This window comes from Schistocerca nitens, chromosome 5 (genome assembly GCF_023898315.1).
Source record: "Schistocerca nitens isolate TAMUIC-IGC-003100 chromosome 5, iqSchNite1.1, whole genome shotgun sequence".
NCBI lineage: Eukaryota > Metazoa > Arthropoda > Insecta > Orthoptera > Acrididae > Schistocerca > Schistocerca nitens.
In genome coordinates, this window is record NC_064618.1 from 228,276,009 (window position 1) to 228,301,345 (window position 25,337).

Here is a 25,337-nt window from a genome sequence, read left to right on the forward strand (position 1 = left end):
CCCCAGGAGCAACAGTGTCCCTAATTTTCTGGGAAGTGGCGGTGCGGTCCCCTACGGCACTGCGTAGGATCCTACGGTCTTGGCGTTCATCCGTGCGTCGCTGCGGTCCGGTCCCAGGTCGACGGGCACGTGCACCTTCCGCCGACCACTGGCGACAACATCGATGTACTGTGGAGACCTCACGCCCCACGTGTTGAGCAATTCGGCGGTACGTCCACCCGGCCTCCCGCATGCCCACTATACGCCCTCGCTCAAAGTCCGTCAACTGCACATACGGTTCACGTCCACGCTGTCGCGGCATGCTACCAGTGTTAAAGACTGCGATGGAGCTCCGTATGCCACGGCAAACTGGCTGACACTGACGGCGGCGGTGCACAAATGCTGCGCAGCTAGCGCCATTCGACGGCCAACACCGCGGTTCCTGGTGTGTCCGTTGTGCCGTGCGTGTGATCATTGCTTGTACAGCCCTCTCGCAGTGTCCGGAGCAAGTATGGTGGGTCTGACACACCGGTGTCAATGTGTTCTGTTTTCCATTTCCAGGAGTGTAGTAACTCACATTTCACATAATGATATATTTAGTATGTTCCATTTTAGCTGGAGCTAAGGTTGTGTTTGTAAAATACTACGAGGGGTGTTCAATAAGTAATGCAACATATTTTTTTCGGTACCTTTCTAATTGAAAAAATGCAGAATTTCTAGTGGGAATCGAGGAATATTCCCGCTTCAGTTCCTGTAGTAATATACACTACTGGCCATTAAAATTGCTACACCACGAAGATGACGTGCTACAGACACGAAATTTAACCTACTGGTAGAAGATGCTGTGATTAGCTTTTCAGAGCATTCACATAAGGTTGGCGCCGGTGGCGACACCTACAACGTGCTGACATGAGGAAAGTTGCCAACCAATTTCTCATACACAAACAGCAGTTGAGCGGCGTTGCCTGGTGAAACGTTGTTCTGATGCCTCGTGTAAGGAGCAGAAATGCGTACCATTGCGTTTCCGACTTTGATAAAGGTCGGATTCTAGCCTATCGCGATTGCGGTTTATCGTATCGCGACATTGCTGCTCGCGTTGGTCGAGATCCAATGACTGTTAGCAGAATATGGAATCGGTGGGTTCAGGAGGGTAATACGGAACGCCGTGCTGGATCCCAACGGCCTCGTATCACTAGCAGTCGAGATGACAGATATCTTATCCGCATGGCTGTAACGTCTCGATCCCTGAGTCAAAAGGTGGGGACGTTTGCAAGACAACAACCATCTGCACGAACAGTTCGACGACGTTTGCAGCAGCATGGACTATCAGCTAGGAGACCATGGCTGCGGTTACCCTTGATGCTGCATCACAGACAGGAGCGCCTGCGATGGTGTACTCAACGACGAACCTGGGCGCACGAATGGCAAACCTTCATTTTTTCGGATGAATTCAGGTTCTGTTTACAGCATCATGATGGTCGCATCCGAGTTTGGCAACATAGCGGTGAACGCACATTGGAAGCGTGTATTCGTCATCGCCATACTGGCGTATCACCCGGCGTGATGGTATGGGGTGCGACTGGTTACACGTCTCGGTCACCTTGTTCGCATTGACGGCACTTTGAACAGTGGACGGAACATTTAAGATGTGTTACGACCCGTCACTCTACCCTTCATTCGATCCCTGCGAAACCCTACATTTTAGCAGGACCGCATGTTGCAGGTCCTGTACGGGCCTTTCTGGATACAGAAAATGTTCGACTGCTGCCCTGGCCAGATCTCTCACCAACTGAAAACGTCTGGTCAATGGTGGCCGAGCAACTGGCTCGTCACAATACGCCAGTCACTACTCCTGATGAACTGTGGTATCGTGTTGAAGCTGCATCGGCAGGTGTAGCTGTACACGCTATCAAAAAATTTTCAAATGTGTGTGAAATCGTATGGGAATTAACTGATAAGGTCTTCAGTACCTACGCTTACACACTACTTAACCTAAATTATCCTAAGGACAAACACACACACCCATGCCCGAGGGAGGATTCGAACCTCCGCCGGGACCAGCCTTACAGTACACGCCATCCAAGCTCTGTTTGATTCAATGCCCAGGCGTATCAAGGCCGTTATTACGGCCAGAGATAGTTGTTCTGGGTACTGATTTCTCAGGATCTATGCATCCAAATTGCGTGAAAATGTAATCACATGTCAGTTCTAGTATAATATATTTGTCCAATGAATGAATACTCGTTTATCATTTGCGTTTCTTCTTGGTGTAGCAATTATAATGGCCATTAGTGTAGATTTCAGACAGGTGGTGTCGCTATACGTAGCCTTCAAATTGATGTCTGTAACGGAGGTGAGCTCCAAGTGGAGAGCTGAGTTTCTTTTGGTGGAAAACGAGAGTATCTTAGATATTCATAGGCGATCACAGACTGTCTAGGGAGACATGGCAGTGAACAAACCCACAGTCAGTGGGGCGAGGTGTTGTCATCATACCAACGAAGTCGCACAAACCTGTCCGACCTCCTGCGTACTGGCCGGCCGCAAACAGCTGTGACTCCTGCAGAGCTGGACTGTGCGGACACTCTCGTTCGAGGTGATCGACGGATCACAATCAGACTCCTCGCTACTCAACTGGATGTCTCTATTGGTCGCGCCGAGACTCTTCCATCAGCTGGGGTACTCAAAAGTTTGTGCTCGCTGGGTTCCTCGCCACCTAACAAAACACCATAACGAGCAACGATGGACCATCTGTGCTGAACTGCTTGCGGGTTATGAAGCTGAGCGTGATAATTTTTTGTTAGACATTGTCACAGGTAGTGAAAAATACTTTCATCACTTTGAACCGGAAACAAAACAGCAGTCCATGGAGTGGCGCGACACCACCTCTCCTCCGAAGAAAAAGTTCAAAGCTGCACTCTGAGCTGGTCAAGACATGGTGACGGTTGAAAAATGGTTCAAATGGCTCTAAGTACTATGGGGCTTTACATCTGAGGTCATCAGTCCCCTACACTTAGAACTACCTAAACCTAACTAACCTAAGGACATCACACACATCCATGCCCGAGGCAGGATTCGAACCTGCGACTGTCGCAGCAGCGTGGTTTCGGACTGAAACGCCTAGAACCTCTTGACCACAGCGGCCGGTCATGGCGACGGTCTGGTATTATGTTTGATGTCCTCTACCATGACGCAACGAAGTACTCTAAAGCGTATAGTGCTACCCTCAGGAAATTAAGAAAACAACTTCAGCGCGTTCATCGCCACAAAAAGCCAACGAACTTCTCCTTCCCCATGACAACGTAAGGCCTCACACAAGGCTGCACACCCAAGAGGGGTTACAAAACTTCATTGGGCTGTTCTTCCTCATCCACATTACGGCGCGGATCTCGCGCCTTCCGACTTCCATCTGTTTGGCCCAATGAAGGATGCACTCAGCGGGAAGCTGTACGTGGATGATGATGCGATAAGAGGTTGGTTCCAACGTCGATCAGCAGACTGGTATCATGCGGGCATGCAAACCCTGATAGTAAGATGGTGTAAGGCTGTCGCGCTGAACGGAGATTATTTTGAACAATAAGGTCGCGCTGAACGGAGATTATTTTGAACAATAGGATTTTGTAGCTAAAAGACTGAGGAATAACATGTTGTATTGGAATCCTGAATAAAATCAACCTGCTTTCAGAAAAAAGTAAAATTTCACTCACCACATAAAATTGTGATAAGGTCGCAGGTTGTATGATGAGTTTCGAAAGCAGTTTCTCATCTTCAGGTAAAATGTACATAAATCTTTAAAATAATGTAATTCTTTAACAGTGTGAACAAACATTAAAATTCTCAGAGTAAATAGCCTCTGTCTTACTTTACATTCAGTGTTCTAATATGTTATGGTGGCTCCACTGCTTCTTCTCATCTTGTTTCTTTCTGCTTGTTGTATTGTCCCCTCAATTGACGCAACAGTCTTGTATCTCTTGCCATGCTATCAGCTTAAAAAACAGTTACCTTGTGACATTACTATTGTATATTTTATGCCTCTATTTAGTGGTTAGTCCGCAGCTCGTGGTCTCGCGGTCGCGTTCTCGCTTCCCGAGCACGGGGTCCCGTGTTCGATTCCCGGCGGGGTCAGGGATTTTCCCCTGACTCGAGATGACTGGGTGTATGTGTTGTACTCATCATTTCATCATCATTCATGAATGTGGCGAGTTTGGACTGAGCAAACGTTAGGAATTTGTACGGGCACTGATAACCGCGCATTTGAGCGTCCCACAAACGAAACATCATCATCATTTAGTGGTTATTTTATTGAGATTACAGTATGTGAGAGCTTGAGAGGAAGGCTCGCGCTTTCTCTTGGAAAGAACACTCCCAGTGTGGTTTCAGGGTCCTGTTGTAAGTAGAAAGCAGTCCGTGAATTTCATTAGGAGAGACGATCCTCCCAGAGAGACATACAGTTTCTGAGGAAGTGAGCCTGCGTCATGCTTCGTTCTTTTGTGGGCAGAGCTGGTGCCTGACCTAGCTGAGGGCAGGGGACGCAATTCCACCACTATAGATCTCAGGGAATAAAGGAGTGTGATATTTTGCCTTTTCTGCATGAACATCAAAGGTTAAGACGTTGTGGGACCACCTGGTCAGTGTGAGAAACAGTTTCTTTCGCTCCAAAATTTTGGTAATGCAAACGAATTGAGTAGCCCTGTCACTGTGACTGGCATAAAGAGGCCGACCAATCGGGGGGACAGTACAGTGTTTCTTAAGATGCGTTCTGTACAGCAAGAGTGGGAAGTTCCTGTTGTGTTCCCATCTTTTTTCATGGAATAAGCGATATTCGTGTCCATGTCAAAGCCGATGTGTGGTGCTAATGGGTGCACACTCTGCTGATTTTGAAGGAATTTAAGTTTCACAACGTGCGGTAGTGCGATTTATTCTCTGTGCAGCTAGCTACTTAATTGTTCTGGTATGCAACTTTAGTCTTCCATCTGATTATAATTTGTGATTTTGTCTCCTCAACATTGAATTCGTGAGTTGTCCATACAGTGATAAGCTCTTGCGTTTTCCCCATGCAGTTTTCCATATAATTTAGTACCTCCCCACAATGTTAGCGTCCTTCTTTGTAAATTCAATGAAGATATTTAGAAAACATTGTTTTGTGTTAACTACTTGTTTACCCAGTCCAACAATTAGAGGAAATTAAAGCCTGGCGTCCTCACACTTCATGTACATTACAAGATGCTTTAAACTATCTTACAATTTTTCCAGGGTCAGGCGATCCTTACACACCTAAGCTTGTTATTCTCAGTGTGCTGGTGTTATGGTGCACGGTAGCCGAACTCTACGATCACTCTTTTATTATTCAGTGAAGGTAGCGTGCACTGCACTTGCTAGTCTTGTCTGTCTATTGACCAGCGAAAGTTGTGTCGGTTTTGGTCGAGGATTATCAGTTTGCTGTGCAGTGTTTCATGACTATTTGGCTAACGACCTTGCAGTATTCAGACGTAATAACCAACAACATTTTGTAAGAACGTCGTAGCATAATGCAAATCGGAGTCACTGCACGCGCAAAAAGCTCACAAACTTTCACTTTTATCTCTTCGTGGACTGTGCTTGTTATATCCTCCAGAGTCGAGAGGGAGTTTATTGTACACATCCTAGCATAGCTTCTGCAGAAAATATTCGAGCCAGTTATGGCTTGGCCATTTTAAATATTCTCTCCCTTACTATTATGCAGAAATATTTCCAGTTCATAAAGTAAGTTCAGTTTCTTCCCTTTTTGCAGTGTAACGTCAAGATTTTGATCCATTTCGCTTAGTGAATGGCTAGTGTCATGAAGATGGTTGGCTATCGATGACACATCGCAGTTGTTCAGTTTTATTTTGAAATTATACGTCGTACTTTTTTTTTTTTTTTTGAGAGGAGGGAATAATAAACTCCTTCACGGCCTGGGACAGTATAACAAGCAGAAATGCAGTCCAGGAACAAATAAAGGTGACAGGCGTATAAACGTGTAGTTCAGTCGCCACCAACAGATGGTAATTGATATCCCATAAGCCATCGATCGAGTTAAACGAACATGTATATGGGATTCATATTTTTATACCGCTGTCACAATAACAGCAATCCGCCCAGTGAACAGGTGACTGGTGCCAACATAACATTTCCCAGGAATCACGCCGCACACACTCGTTGTGTCAGCAGATGAAAGAAGAAAATACGCCGGAAGGCCGGCCGAAGTGGCCGTGCGGTTAAAGGCGCTGCAGTCTGGAACCGCAAGACCGCTACGGTCGCAGGTTCGAATCCTGCCTCGGGCATGGATGTTTGTGATGTCCTTAGGTTAGTTAGGTTTAACTAGTTCTAAGTTCTAGGGGACTAATGACCTCAGCAGTTGAGTCCCATAGTGCTCAGAGCCATTTGAACCATTTTGAACCATTTGAACGCCGGAAGAAACTAGTGCGTGGGTTCAGCGTTGCCAGCAGGAGATTAGGAGGACTTGATGAAAGGTAAGATAGAGACTGTTTACGCCGACTGTTTTGCTGTTCTTTTAGGCCATTAAAGTATTAACCCTTTTTTTTCTGAAGATGAGTCTGTTCTGGAATTGCGTCATGTGACGTGTAAACTTATCATGAACTTTATTTGGCTAAGGCAAATTTTACTATTGTACTAATGATATCTTGCCTAGAGATGCTCCTCAATTGGAACCAGTTGACTGACAGAGAAAATTAATCCGAAAACGAATATACGGGTTTCAGTAGCTCGTTTCAGTAGCTCCTCATCGATCGCATATTTGGGCATCGCTACTACAGTTATAGTTGAATTCTTTTATCTTGGCGGCTCGGGCATGCCCGCCCAGACGCGGGAGATTGCTGCGTTGCCAGTTGCAAACGACGCACGCGCCAAGAGAAGCAGCGCCATAGTATAGTATAGTTCGCAAACTTAACGTTTGGGGGGAGCGCGCAGTTTATGAAGTAAAGCCTCCATGGCCGCATTAACCCTTTCGCTGCTACAGAGACGTGCTCCCTGCAGTCCGCGCTGTGCGCGATTTTGTCACTGCACTGCTCGCCTGTGCTCACACATGGTGTTCCGACTGCTTTGACAAACTTATCATTCGATTTCACAAAAACTATTTGGCCCAAAAATTTGATTTTTACACATCTTCTTGACTGATACCTTCCCCCCATAAATGACTTAATTTTGTTTCGATGTTCAACGCAGTTATTGGGCAGCATTAAATGTAGTAAACCATTGCACGAAATTTTGAAGAGTTTGCAGAGGTAGAAGTCCATAGCGTATACTTTTTGTATGGTCGATTTTAGTTGCCTCAATGTTGAGAATGAAATGTGGACAAGATACCTAAATTTCATTTAAAATTTACTGTATAACAATATCTCATTTAATTTAAGTACCAGATAGGTGTCGTATGTAATATTGAGAAATATTCCGTCTTTCGCGACTGTAATAAAAGGTTTTATTTATACCAGAGTCATTTCGCTTTTTTCTGAAAAGTTCTGATTAAAACAAAATCGGCGAAGTACACAAAACTGAATTGTGGACGTAATAAAACATAGAAACTAAAATATATTGTCAGTGAGGCGCAGCAAATACTTGCCAAAACATAGATCAGTTGACGAAAACATTGAATATGATGATATTGCCAAAGCAGCAAAGCAAAGAATTGCTTCAGACAATCAAGTAGCTCGGCAACGTACGAGCCGAAATCCTGCTCTAGATAATACTTTTAATATACTGTGGAAGAGAAGATATACAAACAAAACATATAACATGAATATTGTATGTTTGCTTTTTCATTGTTTTTAATTGCTGTGAAAAGAAATATTAGAGGACAAAATTAGAAAAACCGAAAACTTATTATGATTAAAATGAAGAGACAAAGCACTAGAAATTTCAAAAAATTACATTCAAACGAATAAAATTCATGAAGTAAGACACTTCGATATTGTTATATTAAGCACCGAACAAGGTTTGAACTCAAAACTTTTCATGTAGCAACTGAACACCTTAAGCGTTACGCTAATGCAGCTCCTCATTCAAACGAATTCCTGGAGGACTTTAAAACATCACGCAAAATACCGACAAATGCTGTTGGTATGACTATGAATTATTCACGTTTCGTCGAAGTACAATAGAAAATAAACAATTACCACTGTTCTTTATTGCGAAAAAGCGGTTCGTGAGAATGATACCAACACCTTTCCTTGCTATCGCCTGAATTAGGAGGCTTATTGCTTGTTTGGTTAATTAATTAATAGAATATGAAGCAATTGGTATAAAGAATGCTTTTTCAAAACTTTCTATAAAAGAAGGTCTGCTATCAAGACATTGCTTTTGTTCAATTACTTTATTTATGACTGAACGTTTCTAAAACTGAAGACACACGTCCATGTTCTGCACCGCAGTCAAGCTCTGGCAACGTCGTTCTCTGTTCATTGGCTGACTGTGTTTTGTGACGTCAGATGCGCAGAACGAACCTAAACTCGGCCGCCGTACTAATGACGCGCACTATAGTAAACCTGCACTGAAGACTCTTAGACAACAGCGTAGACATGTTGAAGTGGTACGCAGAACAGATCGCAGTACCTGACTAACTGCGCTCCACAGATGACTTTGTTAGCATCCAGCCATGTGACCCGCAGCACGATGTCGCGTTCCAGGCGGTTCCAGAAGCGGTCGGGCATGTTCCGGCGGGCGTTCCTGGTGGTGGGCCACCTCACCATCCTGTCGTGGGCCGCAAAGCCGTTCCTGGACCGCCTGCTGGGCTCGGGTGGGCCGCTGTCTCTGCCGCAGGACGCCTGGTATCCTTTCGACACGACGCGCAGCCCGTACTACGAAATCGCCTACCTGCACCAGGCGAGTATTTTCATTGTCTTTCCGAGTGTCTACGATGCTCTTGCTGTCGAAGACTCGACATTTTGCATGCAATTACCAATCAACTACGCCCCATATTTGGGAGGTGGGGCAGCAGTTTTGTTGTTAGACACAAGTTGAACAGCTAGTTAAATAATAACACTTTTGTTACGTCCGGCCTGGAAATTAACTTGTGTAGAGATGGATACATTATAACATTCAATTTGAGAAGATACGAGTGTGAGTCAAATGAAAACCTTAAATTTGTAATAAAAAATCGAAATTTCGCGCCGTTATCCTGTAAGTTGGTAAGCGTGCCACAAACAGCGTGCAGAATGGCCTGTAGGTGGCAGCATGGTGCAGATGCATACATACCGTCGCAGTATCAGTATAAAGATGGCCGCCCCACTTGCGACTTGCACCAGGGAAGAACAGCGTACTGTTATTCGGTTTTTGCATAGTGAAGGTGTGAAGCATATTGAAATTCATCGACGAATGAATGTTCAGTACGGTGATGCATGTTTGTCACAGCAGCAAGTCTACGAATGGAGTAGGAAGTTCGCAAATGGTGTGACTTCAGTGGAAGATGCTCCTCGTCCAGGTCAGGCACAACGAGTTGCGACTCCACAGGACATTGCAGCAATTGAAGCCATAGTGAAGGAAAACCGCCGAGTGATACTGAATGACATTGCAGCATGTTTACAGATTAGTCAGTAGTCAGTACACCACATTGTGCATGATGTGCTCCAGTTTCCACAAAGAGTCTGCAAGATGGGTGCCACGGCAGCTGACTCCTGAAATGAGAGAACGACGTGTTGATGCTTGTGAAGAACTTTTTTGGCACTTTGAATGAGAAGGTGATGGCTTCCTTGCAAGAATCGTCACTGGGGACGAAACCTGGGTTCACTTCCACCAACCACATCCTCATCCACCATACTCACCAGACTTTGCCCCAAGTGATTTCCATATGTTTGGACCACTCAAAGACGAAATGGGAAGAAAGAAGTTCCGTTCTGATGAAGAGGTACGCCACGAGGTGCATGAGTGGTTGCGCGGACTACCAAAATAATTTTTTTCTAACGGAATTTATGCACTTTGTAAGCGCTGGAGGGCTTGCATTGAGCGTGGGGGAGATTATGTTGAAAAGTGATACAGCTTTGTACCACTCCTGTCAATAAATAATATTTAAAAAATATTTAAGGTTTTCATTTGAGTCACCCTCATAATTTATGTTACTCACGTTTCTTCTTCTTGCACTCAGACCTACGATTTTTAACTCTTTATTGTTACTTCCTTTTCTTCCAGTATTCCCTCATTGTTTCACTATTCTTCTTTTTCATGCCTTCAGACGACTTCATGCCAGTTTTCACTTCTCTCCTGCTTTGGAATCCTTCCAGTTGTAAAATATTTTCCATAAAGATCTCTCTCTTATACTTCCTCCTACCGGACGTTATTCCATTTCATGTCTTTCCTAACCTCTTAAACTCAGGTGGCTGTTAATTTCCTTTCCCTAATATACCTGAAATTCTGCTTGGTGAGTTTGTTGCCACCCTTTCTGTAAATATGTCCAAAAACAGTAATTATCCTCTTCCTTATTTTTTCTGATATGACTTCTATGTTTTGATAAATTTAACTGCTACTTCTTAGTTTCCAAAATTATTCTGTGGACCTAATATTTGCCCTATAATTCTTCCAGTTTCTAATTTATGAAGACAAGACTAAGCATTCTTTAACATGTAGGTATTCTGGTCTCTCTTCTGTCTTTAAACCGTTTAGATAAGTCCTTTTTTAACTTTTCTATTTGGCCAGTGTGTATTATTAAATATTCTGGAGCACTTTTTATATTTGTAATAAATTTTGTTTTCTCCGCAGAGATTTTTAACCCTGTCATGTTGTCTGTCTCGTCAAGACGACTGACTCGCACTGCTGTACTTGTCAAGCCTTTAGAAAGTGTGGCAAAATCATCCACAACTGTTAGGCAATTTATTGCAATACCTTTGTTCTCTCCCCCTAGCACGGGTGACGATGTTTTCATTCCTTCAGTTTTCCACTCTCCACTACGCACTTGAAGAGGAGTGGACATAAACCACCATCTTGCCGAATATCTGTATTTATTTTGTTAGGCCGAGATTTCTCACCCATAGATTTTGCTTTTGAGTTTGTGTCTGACAGAGTCTGACGAGTTAGGTTTACCAACTTGGTTTTGACTCAAAATCTACAGATTACTTTACACACAGTTTATTTAACAACAGAGATCAAACTTTTTTAAAACCGATAAATGTTACAACTAGCCTTTCAAGTTTATTAATCTGTAACGAATTACCGATTTCAGATTGAAAATCTATTTTCAGCAGCATCTTCCCTTTCTAAATGCACCTTGATATTCATCCAATTGACGATCAAGTGTAGGTTGTATTCTGTTAAGTTGTTTAGAATATCTTACAAACAGTTGGTGAAAGTGATGTATCTCTATAACTGTGAACATATTACTTGTTACTCCTTTGGTGCCATCAGTGTATTCGGACAACTCTTTTTTCCTCTGGGATTTTTTTCTGCTTTCCAAACTTCTTCGGAGGTTATTTATAGGGCATCTACGGTTTCTGATGCAGATGATTTCATAAGCTTAGTTTCCCCACTATCTTCTATTTTTCCTAGAGTTTTTATTATTCCTTGTCCTGTTACGTAGTTGAGTGGTCAGTTGGGTTGAGAGCCATGTGGGGGACGCAGGTTCGATTCCGGTACTGCCAAAGATTTTTCTTTGGTGGGAGGAATGGTACTGGTTGCATTACTTTTTTCTTAATATCTTCAGCACTAGGTGGTGAACTAACTTGTAGGATTTCTGAAATCTACGGAAATTCTAATTTATGGTTTGGCTCTGGGCGTTTCAAAACATGTTTATGTTTATTAATTATAAAATTTTGTATCTGAGCGCACCATTTGAGTAATTAACAAGTAAAAGGATTAGCTGCAAAAGTTTTTAACTTCATAATGTTTATCTGTTTTGGACCATGTGTAAATGAATTACAGCTACCCTATAAAAAGTTACTGTCTGACAGTTGACATATTTCCATCACAATTACGATTAAAAGTGGAGACAGTATTATAGTCATTATGTTAATGAAAATTTCTGAGTTGCTTACCTGGTATTAGATACCACTTTGAGACAAATGATACATTAGTGTACAGACTTTTACTGGAGTGGCTACCAGAGGTGAATGCAGGGTGGGGAGGGAGGGGTTATGAGGTTACAGCCTCCCCCTCCCCCCTCCCCCAGAATTACACCTGATTATTCTAAACTTTTAAAAATTCTCGCTAATGAAGGTAATCTGATATGCAATACACTGCCGAAAGAAAGTTATTACATCTGGAAAGATGGCATCGATTTTGTTCCAGCGAGGGCATGTTCCAACTGGGGGATAGTTGTTGTACTGGTAATGGTTTCAACGTCGTCCACCAGCAGATAGAATAGTGGCATAGTTATCAGAGCGTCATCTGTGTCTACCCTTCAATAGGGAATGCTCACAGCCAGAAGGCTCGGTGCGGTGCAAAGGTGTGGAGCAAGTAAGCAACCATGCCGCAGAGACATATTCGTGCTTCCTACAGCCAACTGAGCGAGTTTGAAAGGGGGTCAAATTGTGGCCTTCTCGGTGGTGGGCTGGTCCTTTCGGAGAACTAACCCACGAGTTGGACGCGCTGCGTCAATTCTGCACCAGTGCTGGTATCAGTGATCACTTGAACATTCTCACACCCTTAGATGAAGTTCTGGATGTCCACGCAGTACAGACACCCGCAAGGATCGTCGTATTGAAAGGGTAGCACTGGCAGGTTGAACAGCTACCACAGCACAAATAAGTGTCAACATGAACGGTTGTGAACCAGAACGAAACTTTCACCGTGTGGTGGAGTGTATGCTGATATGAAACTCACCTGGCAGATTAAAACTATGTGCTGGACAGAGACTCGAATTCTGGATCTTTTGCCTTTCGCAGGCAAGTGCTCTGCCGACTGGGCTACCGAAGCACTTCTCACGACCCCCCCCCCCCCCCGCAGCTTAATTCCGCCAGTACCTCGTCTCCTACCTTCCAAACTTCACAGAAGCTCTCCTTTGAAACTTGTAAGAATAGCACTCCTGAAAGAAAGGATATTGCAGAGACATTTCTTAGCCACGCCTGAAGGATGTTTCCAGAATGAAATTTTCACTACGCAGCGGAATGTGCGCTGATATGGAAGACAGGACACGAGGTACTGGCGGAAGTAAATTGAGAAGGTGGGTTGCGAGTCACGTATGGGTAGCTCAGTCGGTAGAGCACTTGCCCATAAAAGGTCACGAGTTCGAGTCTTAGCCCAGCACAGAGTTTTAATCTGTCAGGAATGTTGTGAACCAGTTATTAACAGTGGGACTACGGGCACGCACACCTCTAGCCTGTCTTCCACTAACGCCACAGCATCGATTGCACGGCACGACTGGTGCCGTCAGAGGATCAACTGTAAGTGGGAATGGCGGACCGTGGTCTTCAGCGATGAAAGCAGATTCTGCCTGCACGCAAGTGATGGTCGTTTGTGTGTCTGACGTAGACCTGGTGAGCGCTCTCGTAAAGTGCATTCGTCCAAGACACTGTCCCCACCCCACGCCTTATGTTTTGGGGTGCAATAAATTACAATTGTCGTTCACCTTTGATGTTTCTGGAGGGAACACTAACCAGCGCTCGGTATGTGCAGACTGTTGTTAGACCCTTTCTTTTGCCGTTCTTGCAACAGGAAGCTGATGTGTTGTGCCAACAGGATAACGTTTGCCCACACACTGCCCATCAAACTCAAATTGCTCTGCAAAACGTGCGGCAACTTCTCTGTCCAGCAAGATTTTTGGACTTATCTCCAATCGAGTACATGTGGGGTATGATGGGATGTGCATCTCGTCAGTCAACAACTTGTGCAGAACTACGTGTACAGGTTGGACAGGTGTGAAATGGCATATCCCGGGACAATATTCGCCATCTGCACGATCAACTGCGTGTCAGTCAGTACCTGCATTGTGGCCCATAGACGATACACCACATATTAATGTGAGTATTTCAGCATGCGTACCTCAGAACCACTTGTGCAATTGATCTATAAATGAAATGAATTTCAATAATAAATCTTGAGTGAAATGGAAACTTGTAAAAGGATGTACTAATTTTTCCCGGCAGAGTAGATTAACAAAACACCTCCTTCTATAGAGAATTTGGAGATACAAAATTTCTGTGAGGTCACCCTGCCCCCCTATACAAAAGTCCTGGATTTGGCTCTTGTAGTGATCAGTCTGTAGAATGTGTCGGCTATTGTGTGATGTGTATGCTGCGTCCCAGAGACTAGCAGCCTCTGGAACCTGTGCTGGGCAATTAAGTGTGCATGCATGCGTTCTGTGTCTATTAGCAATATGACTTTGGCTGGCGATCATTACTTACACCTGTGACAAAGGTCTCTAGTAGCCTTCCAGCAGATGTTTAAGTGCCTCGCAACACTCCAAGCAGCGAAGTCTTTTACGATAGGATGATCTCTCGCCTAGCACCCTGCACAAAACTCATATTCTTTGCTTCTTCATGCGAATTATTTGTTAGGAACCTTCATTACTGTTTTTAATGCTGTCCTTCTCTATGCTAAAATATATATTTGCCAAAAATATTTATTTCTGATTTCTGTAACATTCAATATCTTATTTACTATGTACACTACTGGCCATTAAAATTGCTACACCAAGAAGAAATGCACATGATAAACGGGTATTCATTGGACAAATATATTATACTAGAACTGACATGTGATTACATTTTCAAGCAGTTTGGGTGCATAGATCCTGAGAAATCAGTACCCAGAACATCCACCTATGACCGTAATAACGGCCTTCATACGCCTGGGCATTCAGTCAAACAGGGCTTGGATGGCGTGTACAGCTTCAACACGATACCACAGTTCATCAAGAGTAGTGACTGGCGTATTGTGACGAGCCAGTTGCTCGGCCACCATTGACCAGACGTTTTCAGTCGGCGAGAGATCTGGAGAATGTGCTGGCCAGGGCAGCAGTCGAACATTTTCTGTATACAGAAAGGCCCGTACAGGACCTGCAACATGCGGTCGTGCATTATCCTGCTGAAATGTAGGGTTTCGCAGGGATCGAATGAAGGGTAGAGCCACGGGTCGTAACATATATGAAACGTAACGTCCACTGTTCAGAGTGCCGTCAATGCGAACAAGAGGCGACCGAGACGTGTAACCAATGGCACCCCATACCATCACGTTGGGTAATGCGCCAGTATGACGATGACGAATACACGCTTCCAATGTGTGTTCACCGCGATGTCGCCAAACACGGATGCGACCACCATGATGCTGTAAACAGAACCTGGATTCATCCGAAAAAATGACGTTTTGACATTCGTGCACCCAGGTTCGTCGTTCAGTACACCATCGCAGGCGCTCCTCTCTGTGATGCAGCGTCAAGGGTAACCGCAGCCACGGTCTCCGAGCTGATAGTCCATGCTGCTGCAAACGTCGTCGAACTGTTCGTGCAGATGGTTGTTGTCTTGCAAACGTCCCCATCTGTTGACTCAGGGATCGAGACGTGGCTGCACGATCCGTTACAACCACGCGGATGAGATGCCTGTCATCTCGACTGCTAGTGATACGAGGCCGTTGGGATCCAGCACAGCGTTCCGTATTACCCTCCTGAACCCACCGATTCCATATTCTGATAACAGTCATTAGATCTCGACCAACGCGAGCAGCAATGTCGCGATACGATAAACCGCAATCGCGATAGGCTACAATCCGACATTTATCAAAGTCGGAAACGTGATGGTACGCATTTCTCCTCCTTACACGAGGCATCACAACAACGTTTCACCAGGCAACGCCGGTCAACTGTTGTTTGTGTATGAGAAATCGGTAGGAAACTTTCCTCATGTCAGCACGTTGTAGGTGTCGCCACTGGCGCCAACCTTGTGTAAATGCTCTGAAAAGCTAATCATTTGCATATCACAGCATCTTCTTCCTGTCGGTTAAATTTCGCGTCTGTAGCACGTCATCTTCGTGGTGTAACAATTTTAATGGCCGGTAGTGTAGTTAACATACATGAAACAAAATTAAATCTTTAATTTCACAAACAGTATCAAAAATTCACAAAGGAGCATATAAAAGTTAAAAAAGAAAACAAACGTAGAATAAAGTGTCATGATTATACGCATGTGAGACAAATATCTACAAGAAATGTGAAGACAGTTATATGCTAATACGATGATCAAGACAGGACTACGACAAGCAGGTCCAAATGGTTGTAGGTAACTATAGTTACATAGAGATGAAGGGGAATACACATGATAGATCTTACACAGGACAGACTAGTGAGGACAGCTTCATCAAAACAGTCTTCGGACTGAAGATTATAACAACAACATGATCACACTTTTCCATGGGCCAAAATCTATGTACAATTAAATCAAAATAATGAGATTTTATTCATACTTCTTTCGGTACGGTTTCTCCGCAGATATTTTATAAATCGAACGAAAAGGTATCAATGCGCTAAAAAAAACGGAAAGAAAGGACAAAGACGCGTAATAAAACCAATAAACAATATCACTGGTCTTTATTGTGGAATTGTAAGAATAAGTTTCTGATACCGTTCTTTCACTGCTACCAGCGTATACAAATGCCTTTTTGCACTCAAAAGGGCTTTTTGCACTATTTACTCACTTAAATTGTTTATCAGAACAAAGTGGCAACGATAAATACGATAAATGATGAATGGGTAGCTTTGAGAGATGAAATAGTGAAAGGTGAAGAGGTTGAATTAAGCAAAAGAAACAAGACCCAAAAGAAAGAATCCTGGGTTTACGTTTCAGCAAGATAATGCCCGTCCGCAGACGGCGAGAATTCCGCTGCTTGTCTTCGTGCTTTCCAAACACTATCTTGTCCAGCAAGATCGCCGGATCTCCCCCCAATTAAGAAGATGTGGAGCATTATGGGCAGGGCCCTACAACCGTCTCGGGATTTTGACGATCTACTCGGCAGTTGGACAGAATTCGGCACGATATCTCGCTGGAGGACGTACAACTTTGTCAGTCAATGCCAAGCCGAATAACTGGTCGCATAAGGCAGGAGGTGAAACAACGAGTTGTAGACTTGCTCAATTTGTGAAGCTCTTTCTCTTGAATAAATCACCCAATTTATCTGAGACTGTAATCTCTCATTAGACTATACATCTATCGATTTCCGTCCCATTCGGATAATTCCGTCGTCGTGCGTCGCTTTTTTTGTCTTAAGAGTGCATTTTATTCCGTTTGCAACCTCAGTATGGAGTGTGCAAATTCTTCCTGAGGAAAACAATCTAGACCTCCTGGACAGTTTTAAAGTAAATGAACTTGTCTTTTAAACGGGAATTACACTACAGATCAATCCGTTCCATCTGTACATGCGCAGGGGCGCTTTCAACTGAAACGACGAACGGTCTCGAAAACAGGTCGAAATCTTACGTAAGATTGACTATGTCCTGAAAACGTTTAGAAAACTGTCCTTGTAATTCTTTTAAGGCCACAATGATTTCTTCAAAACTCGAGTCTCCTTTTGACGACAGTGAGCATTTTGTAATTTCCACAAGACGTTTTTCTTGTTAAATGCATCCCTATCAAATTAGAAAAAAATTTTTCATTTTTGGACCTATCAAATTAGAAATATGTTTTATGCCATCTGAGGCTTTCCCAGCGCATACGATGCTTCCAAAGTTCTCGTGTGTACTGCCAGATGAATTCATCTAAGGTCTACGATATTTTGGCGAACAACCATTCCGCCATCATCAGGTGGAACTGATGGAAACCTGATGATGGCGGAGCAGCTGTTCGCCGAAATGTCGGGGACCTTCGGCGACTTCATCCGGCACCTATAACCTTGGAATAGAAATATGTTGTTTCTCACCTTGCAGAGTCTTACTGTCTGCAGTATGCAATCAAATCCAAATAAAACGTAAGGTGCGCAATCCAGTTCATTCCATCTTCCCTTCTTACTTCCTAAAGTCAACTGGAAAAATCGATCCATGCGTAGCCCTTGAGTTAACCAATGTAGTTTGCAGTAGTATGTAAAGTCTCCACACTCTTCGTTCAGTTCCATCGAAAATCCTTTAACTAACAGTGTAATAATACGTGCGACTTCAGAAAATTTACCATTCGTACTACCTGTTTTATCACATGAAAATTTAGCAAAAGTACTTGTTGATGTACAGAACAATGAATCACATCTGTCGATATGTGTAATACTTCTCCTTTTAATCTCCAATTAAGTATTCAGATTCTTCCTGCATGATGTTTGAATGTCGTTCCATAGCAAATTTGCAGTATCCATCGATTATGCGACTACATAATATATATTGAGAATTTCTCCTTTCTTTCATTCCCTTTAACTTGTGACAATAGAGCGCTAGGCTGATTCTTTTTGTGCAAACAGCCACTGGACCTACGAATTTCCATTATACAACGAACAAACAGGGGAGGGCAACCAGCGCTGACACCACCATTCTTCTGAGCTGAAGAGTGTCATGCTGACCGCAGCATGCCACATCGCAATACTAAACGAAATGTCGCGTTGCTACTGAGTACTTGCGGGGAGTACCGAGCAAAGCCGAGGCAGGCCGAGCCTCGGCTCTCACACTGCCCGCACCTCGTGCTCGGCTGAAGTTTCGCACACCTTTTCCGACCCTACTCTATGTGTTGTTTCGAAATTTTCTGAGGTATAAATACAAAAACGTGTTTGATTTGTAAGATGGCAAGAACTATGCCCCTTACATGAAGTCAGTAAAGATCACCTAACTCGCGTTCAGCGAACAGTAGGGCTGAAAAAAATGACTGACAAGGCACAATGCATCTTGTAGAGGGTATAGTATGGACGTATTGGAATAATTAATGTCGGGTGATGGTTTTAAAGTAATTCACACGACATGAAAACTTTGTGGAAATGCGTCGATTTACTGGAGGCTAGTTTATCCTAGGGCAGTATTCAGAATTGACCATGGCCGGCGGGGGAGCGGAGAAGGGAACCGACAATAGGCAGCTTAGGGTGGCTCAAACTCTGAGAAAGCGGTAGTGGGGTGCGGCCTCCAGCTGCCTTAAGATGAGTGACAGTGAGTGGGTGGTTGATCCCATGCTTGTGTACCGGGAAGCAGACAGAGAACTTGTATGCCTGATGATAAATGTCCACCGTCCCGTTTTCAGTGAAACATTCGAGAAAGCCACGCAAAGCTATAGTGGAGCGGTCAATAGAGGTCAAAATATGCGTGTTTGTGACTATAGCAACTTCACGCTGAATTCACGGTCCACAGAGTCTGAAGTAAATCAGGTGAAGAGCGACAGAATGAAATGTGCTGGCCTCCGATGGGAACGTAGGACCAAGGAATTTCAAGTACTCTCCTGGGAGTCAGAATTCCGGAAAAATTGGTGCTTGTGCAGACACTAACCTTGACGGGTGGCTTGGGAGGATCTAGATAGCAGAAGTTGAGAGGAAGGGAAATTTTGTGGCAATTTGTTCACTTCTCAGAGCAGGCATTGGTCGGCGCTGGTAAGCGATGCATAATTAATGCGACTTGCGCTGCAATTGGCGTAAGTGATTTTGCTGGAGGGGAAACCGAGGCAAAGAGTGGACTGGGAGAAGTCTCCATAGTGGTCTTCTGTTCCCAGCTTGCCTAGAGTGCGGACATGGCGTTCTTTACTCAGCTTGCCTGAGAAAGAGTGAGCATCTCTGCAGTTTAGGACTTAGCACATGGAACGATTGAGCTTGGAGATAGAAGTTTTGGTTCAGCTATGTACTGAGCAAGATAGCTAGGAGTGAGTAGACGAGCGCAGCCTTGCAGCACCACGAGGTCGGCCGACGTCCACACAACGACGCCGCTCCGCTACGCTGTATTCGGTGATATTGCGCCCGCTCCGGCCACTGAATAAATTGTTGGATCATGTCGGCAAAATTTCCATGAGGGTTTCATGGGCCGTGTATTGTAGAATTCTTCTCGCACTTCGCATTACGCCTGGGTCAGTCAATAGGAATTAATTTTAAGTTATCATGCTTTACTCCACGCAAACGCAATTTATTACCACTGCCTGGTAGGAGAGTCTTGTAATGTGATGACTGAAGGTCGGCAGTAAAAATAAATTTGGCTAATCGACTGCATCTGTTTTCAATCAAGTAGTTGAAATCCCAAGTCACTTTATTAATTAATTTTATGTTCAACATTTGCATCTGGTGTTCAAAAGCTGTATATAACATCAATGTGCACCCCTTTTTAATTAAAAGGGATCAATTCTGAATCAATTAATGTCAACACTGCCACCGCAGTTCAATCAGGAGTCACAGGGCCTTATTACTTTCTTTGCGTTATCCGACATTGCGGCAGTTTTGCACTCTCTGTTGATCTGTTAGTCAATTATCTGGGGTGAACACACACCAAAACCAGATAAGTGACGGGTGGGGAGTTACAGATTATGGTTTAGTAAAGACAACGAACATTAAAAAAATTATTTCTATTATCACTCTTTGGGTAAACTGTTTGCCTGTCAGCTAATTAACATATAACATGAACAACAAGGTTCCAAGTAGACTTCCCTCGGCCTCAATTGAAGTTCTTCCTCTTTCAGGATGCATCTTCCTTACCGACAAATCCATAGTCAATTCATAAATTTCGTTTGACACCCCATAGGGCCGTAATTCTGTTAGTAAGCTTCGGTCTGGTTTTGAGTTGACAATTCTAATATCACTACGTGGGAGTAGCGGGTAGCATTCATCTCACGCTAGGTGAGGAGAGCCCTATGTCATAGTGACGTAACGTAATGTGATCGTGAGGTAAATAAACCTAAATTGACTTCATGAGTACGTACATCAATCTTTGCGGTTGCACCACAGAGGTTGCACGATAATGCTTAGTTGAAGTCGCGGAGCAGAGGTATAGGATCCCTGTTCGGGCGCAACCACTTTAGCCGCAGTGTGAATGAATTAGGTCCTGCGACTCTGCCATGCTGTTAGTAAAACAACTACGTTGCGCGACAAAATGCCCACCAGACTGCCATTCTCCCATCGGCCTACAGTGCATCTAGTGAGCATTTTGGCGCGCAGTGTAGCTGTTTTACTAAAGGCATGGCACAGTCGCAGGACCTATTTCATTTACATTATGGCTAAACTTCCATTGATCGCCCGGCAGCCATCGGTTTTTAAATGGTTTTCGCATTCGGAGTCCTTGTCACTGCCGTAAGTCAAAACTGGTATTACACACTGTCACATACCCTTTCCACGTACGATGGACGCTTCAATTTTGACTTTGCGTAGTTTACCATAAACAATCTATGTAAATTTTACTCTTAATAAGACACTGCAGTGCCTGTGTTGATAAGAAGAATGTTAAGAAGAATGAAAAATATGAAATGTATTCACAGTTGCGAATACAAACAACCATCAGCTGTATAAGGGAATGACGAATGACAGTGGCGATCTGTGTCGGACCGGGGCTCGGATATCCCGCTTTATGCCAGGGGTAGCCTTAACCGCTCTGATTATCCGCTAACGACGCACGGCCAGACCGACAGTTTCCATATGTCGTCGTTCCTGCGTCACAGCCTGTACTCGCACACACAATATGGAACTTCCGTACTGGGGAGGACATTATAATTGAACATCGCTGCCTGGTATCTGGGGATAAATACGATACTGCAGTGAGTATGTTGTCAAGAAGAATGATGCCATTTTCGTTTGGAAATACAACCATGAATGACGACATATGAAAGTTTGTGTTGGGCCGTGACTTGTGCACAGATAGCCAAAGCAGTGAAGGCGACCACTCATCTAAAGCGGGAAATACGGGTTCGAATTCCAGTCCGGCACAAATTTTCACTGTCGTCATTACCTTGTACAGCTGATGTTTGTTGGTATACGCAACTGCGAATACATTACAAGCATTTTACTCTTAGCTGGCCGAAGTAGCCGCGCGGTTCTAGGCGCTGCAGTCTCGAACCGTGAGACCGCTACGGTCGCAGGTTCGAATCCTGCCTCGGGCATGGATGTGTATGATGTCCTTAGGTTAGTTAGGTTTATCTAGTTCTAAGTTCTAGGGGACTAATGACCTCAGAAGTTGAGTCCCATAGTGATCAGAGCCATTTGAACCATTTTACTCTTAAGTTAATTTCTTTTGCTGTCTATTCTGGTTAGCAGTTCTTATGGATGAGTAAATTCTTTTAGCAGCTATGTTCCTGATGTGGAATATCGACAAGTAAATCACTGCTCTCTTAGTACATGTTCAACCACTGAAGGAATATTTTCAGTCAATAAAATTCGAGCAAAGTAAAATTTTTTGGAATGTGAGAAGACAACGCAATAGAAATAGATTTTCATAAAACAGGTGACATATAGATGGAAGCTTTGTGGCGGGCATTGGTTATTATCGCGAAAAGCCTCGAGTGTACCATTTGCTACACCATGCAGGTGGGGAAGTAGATTTCCGACTGTGGCAGCTATGGAAGTGAATGAACAGAACAGTATGAAAATGGATACAACCATGGATATCTACATCCGCGCAGGCCTCTGCTTATCTCGTTCAGGGTAACAGTTTCAGAAAGGCTAGTATGGACTAGGATAGAGGAATGAACCAGTAAGTGAACTGTGGTGCCTCGGCAGGTACTGTCGCTGTACGTGGCCGCGACGTGCGTGGTGACAGTGGACGTGTTCTTCACGACGCTCGTCATGTACCTCGCGGCGCAGCTGCAGGTCCTTAACCTGCACCTGCAGGCCATGGACTGCCGACCCCGTTTGACAGCAGCCACCGACGACGTAAGTCGCTTCTGCACGCTAGGCCGCTGCATGCGCTTGCCCCATCCAGATGACGTTTGACCGGTTGCTGCTTGCTGCGTTGTCAGAGAGAGAGAGAGAGAGAGAGTTTGTGCGTACGAGGTCTATGAGAAAAGTAATGAGACTGGCAACACTGCAACCGATCTGGCAACGCTGTGTTGCTCTACAGACCAGTGTGTTCATTCCTTACAGATACTCAGTCAGAGTTTCAGCTCCGTACAGTCATCACCTTATTTATGAGAGCGCCATCAGTGAGGCTGTGTTTTTGTTTTGTGTTACGAGAATGGAACAGCGGAATTTATAGCAACGTTATGCAATCAAGTTTTGTGTTAAATTTGGAGAATCCGTGAGTGTGAACTTTGAAAACTTGAAACAGGTCCACGGGGAAAATTACTTGTCATGAACACAAGTTTTTCCCTTGCACAAATCATTTTTGGAAGTTCGAGAACACATTGGAGATGAACCTCGCTCAGAGAGATCTTCAACTTAAAAAGCCGACGAAAACGTCGAATGTGTGCGTGATCTTGTGAGGTCAGACTCATATTTACCAATAAGGATGATGGGTGACCCGCTAAACTTTAGCACTTTCACCGTACATGAAATTTTGACCGACGTTTTGCACATGCAAAAGGTTAGTGCTAAAATTGTGCCGTAAAACCTCACAACTGAGCAGAAGGACACACGAAGAAATGTGTGCGTTGATCTTCTTCAGACTATTGCCAGTTACCACGAATGGCTCAGTCGTGTGTTCACAGGTGATGAATCTTGGATCTTTTAGTACGATCCTGAGACAAATCAGCAGAGTGAGGAGTGGCACATTGAGAGGTCTCCTCGACCAAAAAAAGATGGAATGCACAAATTAAAGATCGAAACAATACTGATTTACTTTTTTGATAGTAGGGGTGTCTCACATACAGAATTTGTTCCTCCAGGACATGCTGATATTCTTGTGTTTTAGAAAGAGGTCCTTCAAAGGCTCCCGAAAAGGGTGAACTGGGTAAGTCCGGACATTGCATACAGTGGAATCTGCGTCACGACAACGCACCATAACACACAGCCACTTCCATCACCTAATTTTTGACCTCAAAAGGCATTCCTGTTTTTCCTCAGCGCCCTGTTCACGTGGTCTGAGTCCTTGCGACATTTTTCTCTTTCCAGAAATTGAAAAAGTCTTAAAAGGACTTTGTTTTGGGACACTGGAGAACATTACAAAGAATGTGACCGACATGTTAAAGGCGCTACCTGTTGAAGCTTTTCAGCGCTGCTAACAAGACTGGGAACGACGACTCTGTCAGTGTACAGCTGCCGAAGGGAACTACTTTGAAGGGGACAATATTGTTCTTTGAAAAAAAAAAATAAAAAGTTGGTTAATAAAAAATCAGTCTCATTATTTTTCTCACACACTTCGTAAGCCATAAAAGCTGCAGTGTGCACAGGCTAGATGCTCATCCTCAGCGCCTCTCATTGCGCTGTGACACAAAAACCACAACATCTTTTTTTTTTTTTTTTAAAAAAAAGGAATTTGGCTTACGTATATTGAACCATACTACCAACAGCTTTGTATAAATATAAAATATTACATACAGAGAAATCATCATATAAATGGTTTTAACGACAATTAAAATTATTTTTTCAGATTACACATAGCTTTAATAATTATAGTTACGGAATCTCAACGTGTCAATTACAGACAAAATAGAATATAAAAAAGAGAACTCCGCTGAGATTGAGAAGTATAAACTTGAAACTCTGAGTGTTTATGCATCCACAGACAGAACACCAAATTTCATATGTACACGTTAACATCTCGTATGAAACAAAAATAGGGCTTTATTCCAATAGAACTACTGACAGCCTTGGGAGAGCCAGTCCTGACAAAACTCTACCATCTAGTGAGCAAGATGTATGAGGCAGGCGAAATACCCTCAGACTTCAAGAAGAATAGAATAATTCCAATCCCAAAGAAAGCAGGTGTTGACAGATGTGAAATTTCCGAACTATCAGTTTAATAAGTCACAGCTGCAAAATACTAATTCTTTACAGACGAATGGAAAAACTGACAGAAGCCGACCTCGGGGAAGATCAGTTTGGATTCCGTAGAAATGTTGGAACGTGTGAGGCAATACTGACCTTACGACTTATCTTAGAAGAGAGATTAAGGAAAGGCAAACCTACGTTTCTAGCATTTGTAGACATAGGGAAAGCTTTTGAAAATGTTGATTAGAATACTCTCTTTCAAATTATGAAGGTGGCAAGGGTAAAATACAGGGAGCGAAAGGCTATTTACAATTTGTACAGAAAGCAGATGCAGTTATAAGAGTCGAGAGGTATGAAAGGGAAGCAGTGGTTGGGAAGGGAATGAGACAGGGTTGTAGCCTATCCCCGATGTTATTCAATCTGTATATTGAGCAAGCAATAAAGGAAACGAAAGAAAAGTTCGGAGTAGGTATTAAAATCCATGGAGAAGAAATTAAATCTTCGAGGTTCACCGATGACATTGTAATTCTGTCAGAGACAGCAAAGGACTTAGAAGAGCAGTTGAACAGAATGGACAGTGTCTTGAAAGGAGGGTATAAGATGAACATTAACAAAAGCAAAATGAGGATAATGGAATGTAGTCGAATTAAGTCGGGTGATGCTGAGGGAATTAGATTAGGAAA

At 43.6% G+C, this 25,337-nt stretch overlaps 1 protein-coding gene across 1 annotated transcript in view; it reads left to right on the forward strand.

Annotated features, from left to right (window-relative positions):
- Positions 1-25,337, forward strand: part of LOC126260354 (uncharacterized) — a 109,326-nt gene that overhangs the window by 33,891 nt on the left and 50,098 nt on the right. The window contains exons 3-4 of the mRNA XM_049957680.1: positions 8,637-8,832; positions 22,507-22,659. Coding sequence (XP_049813637.1) covers positions 8,637-8,832; positions 22,507-22,659 — 349 coding nt within the window. The remainder of the gene's footprint in view (positions 1-8,636; positions 8,833-22,506; positions 22,660-25,337) is intronic.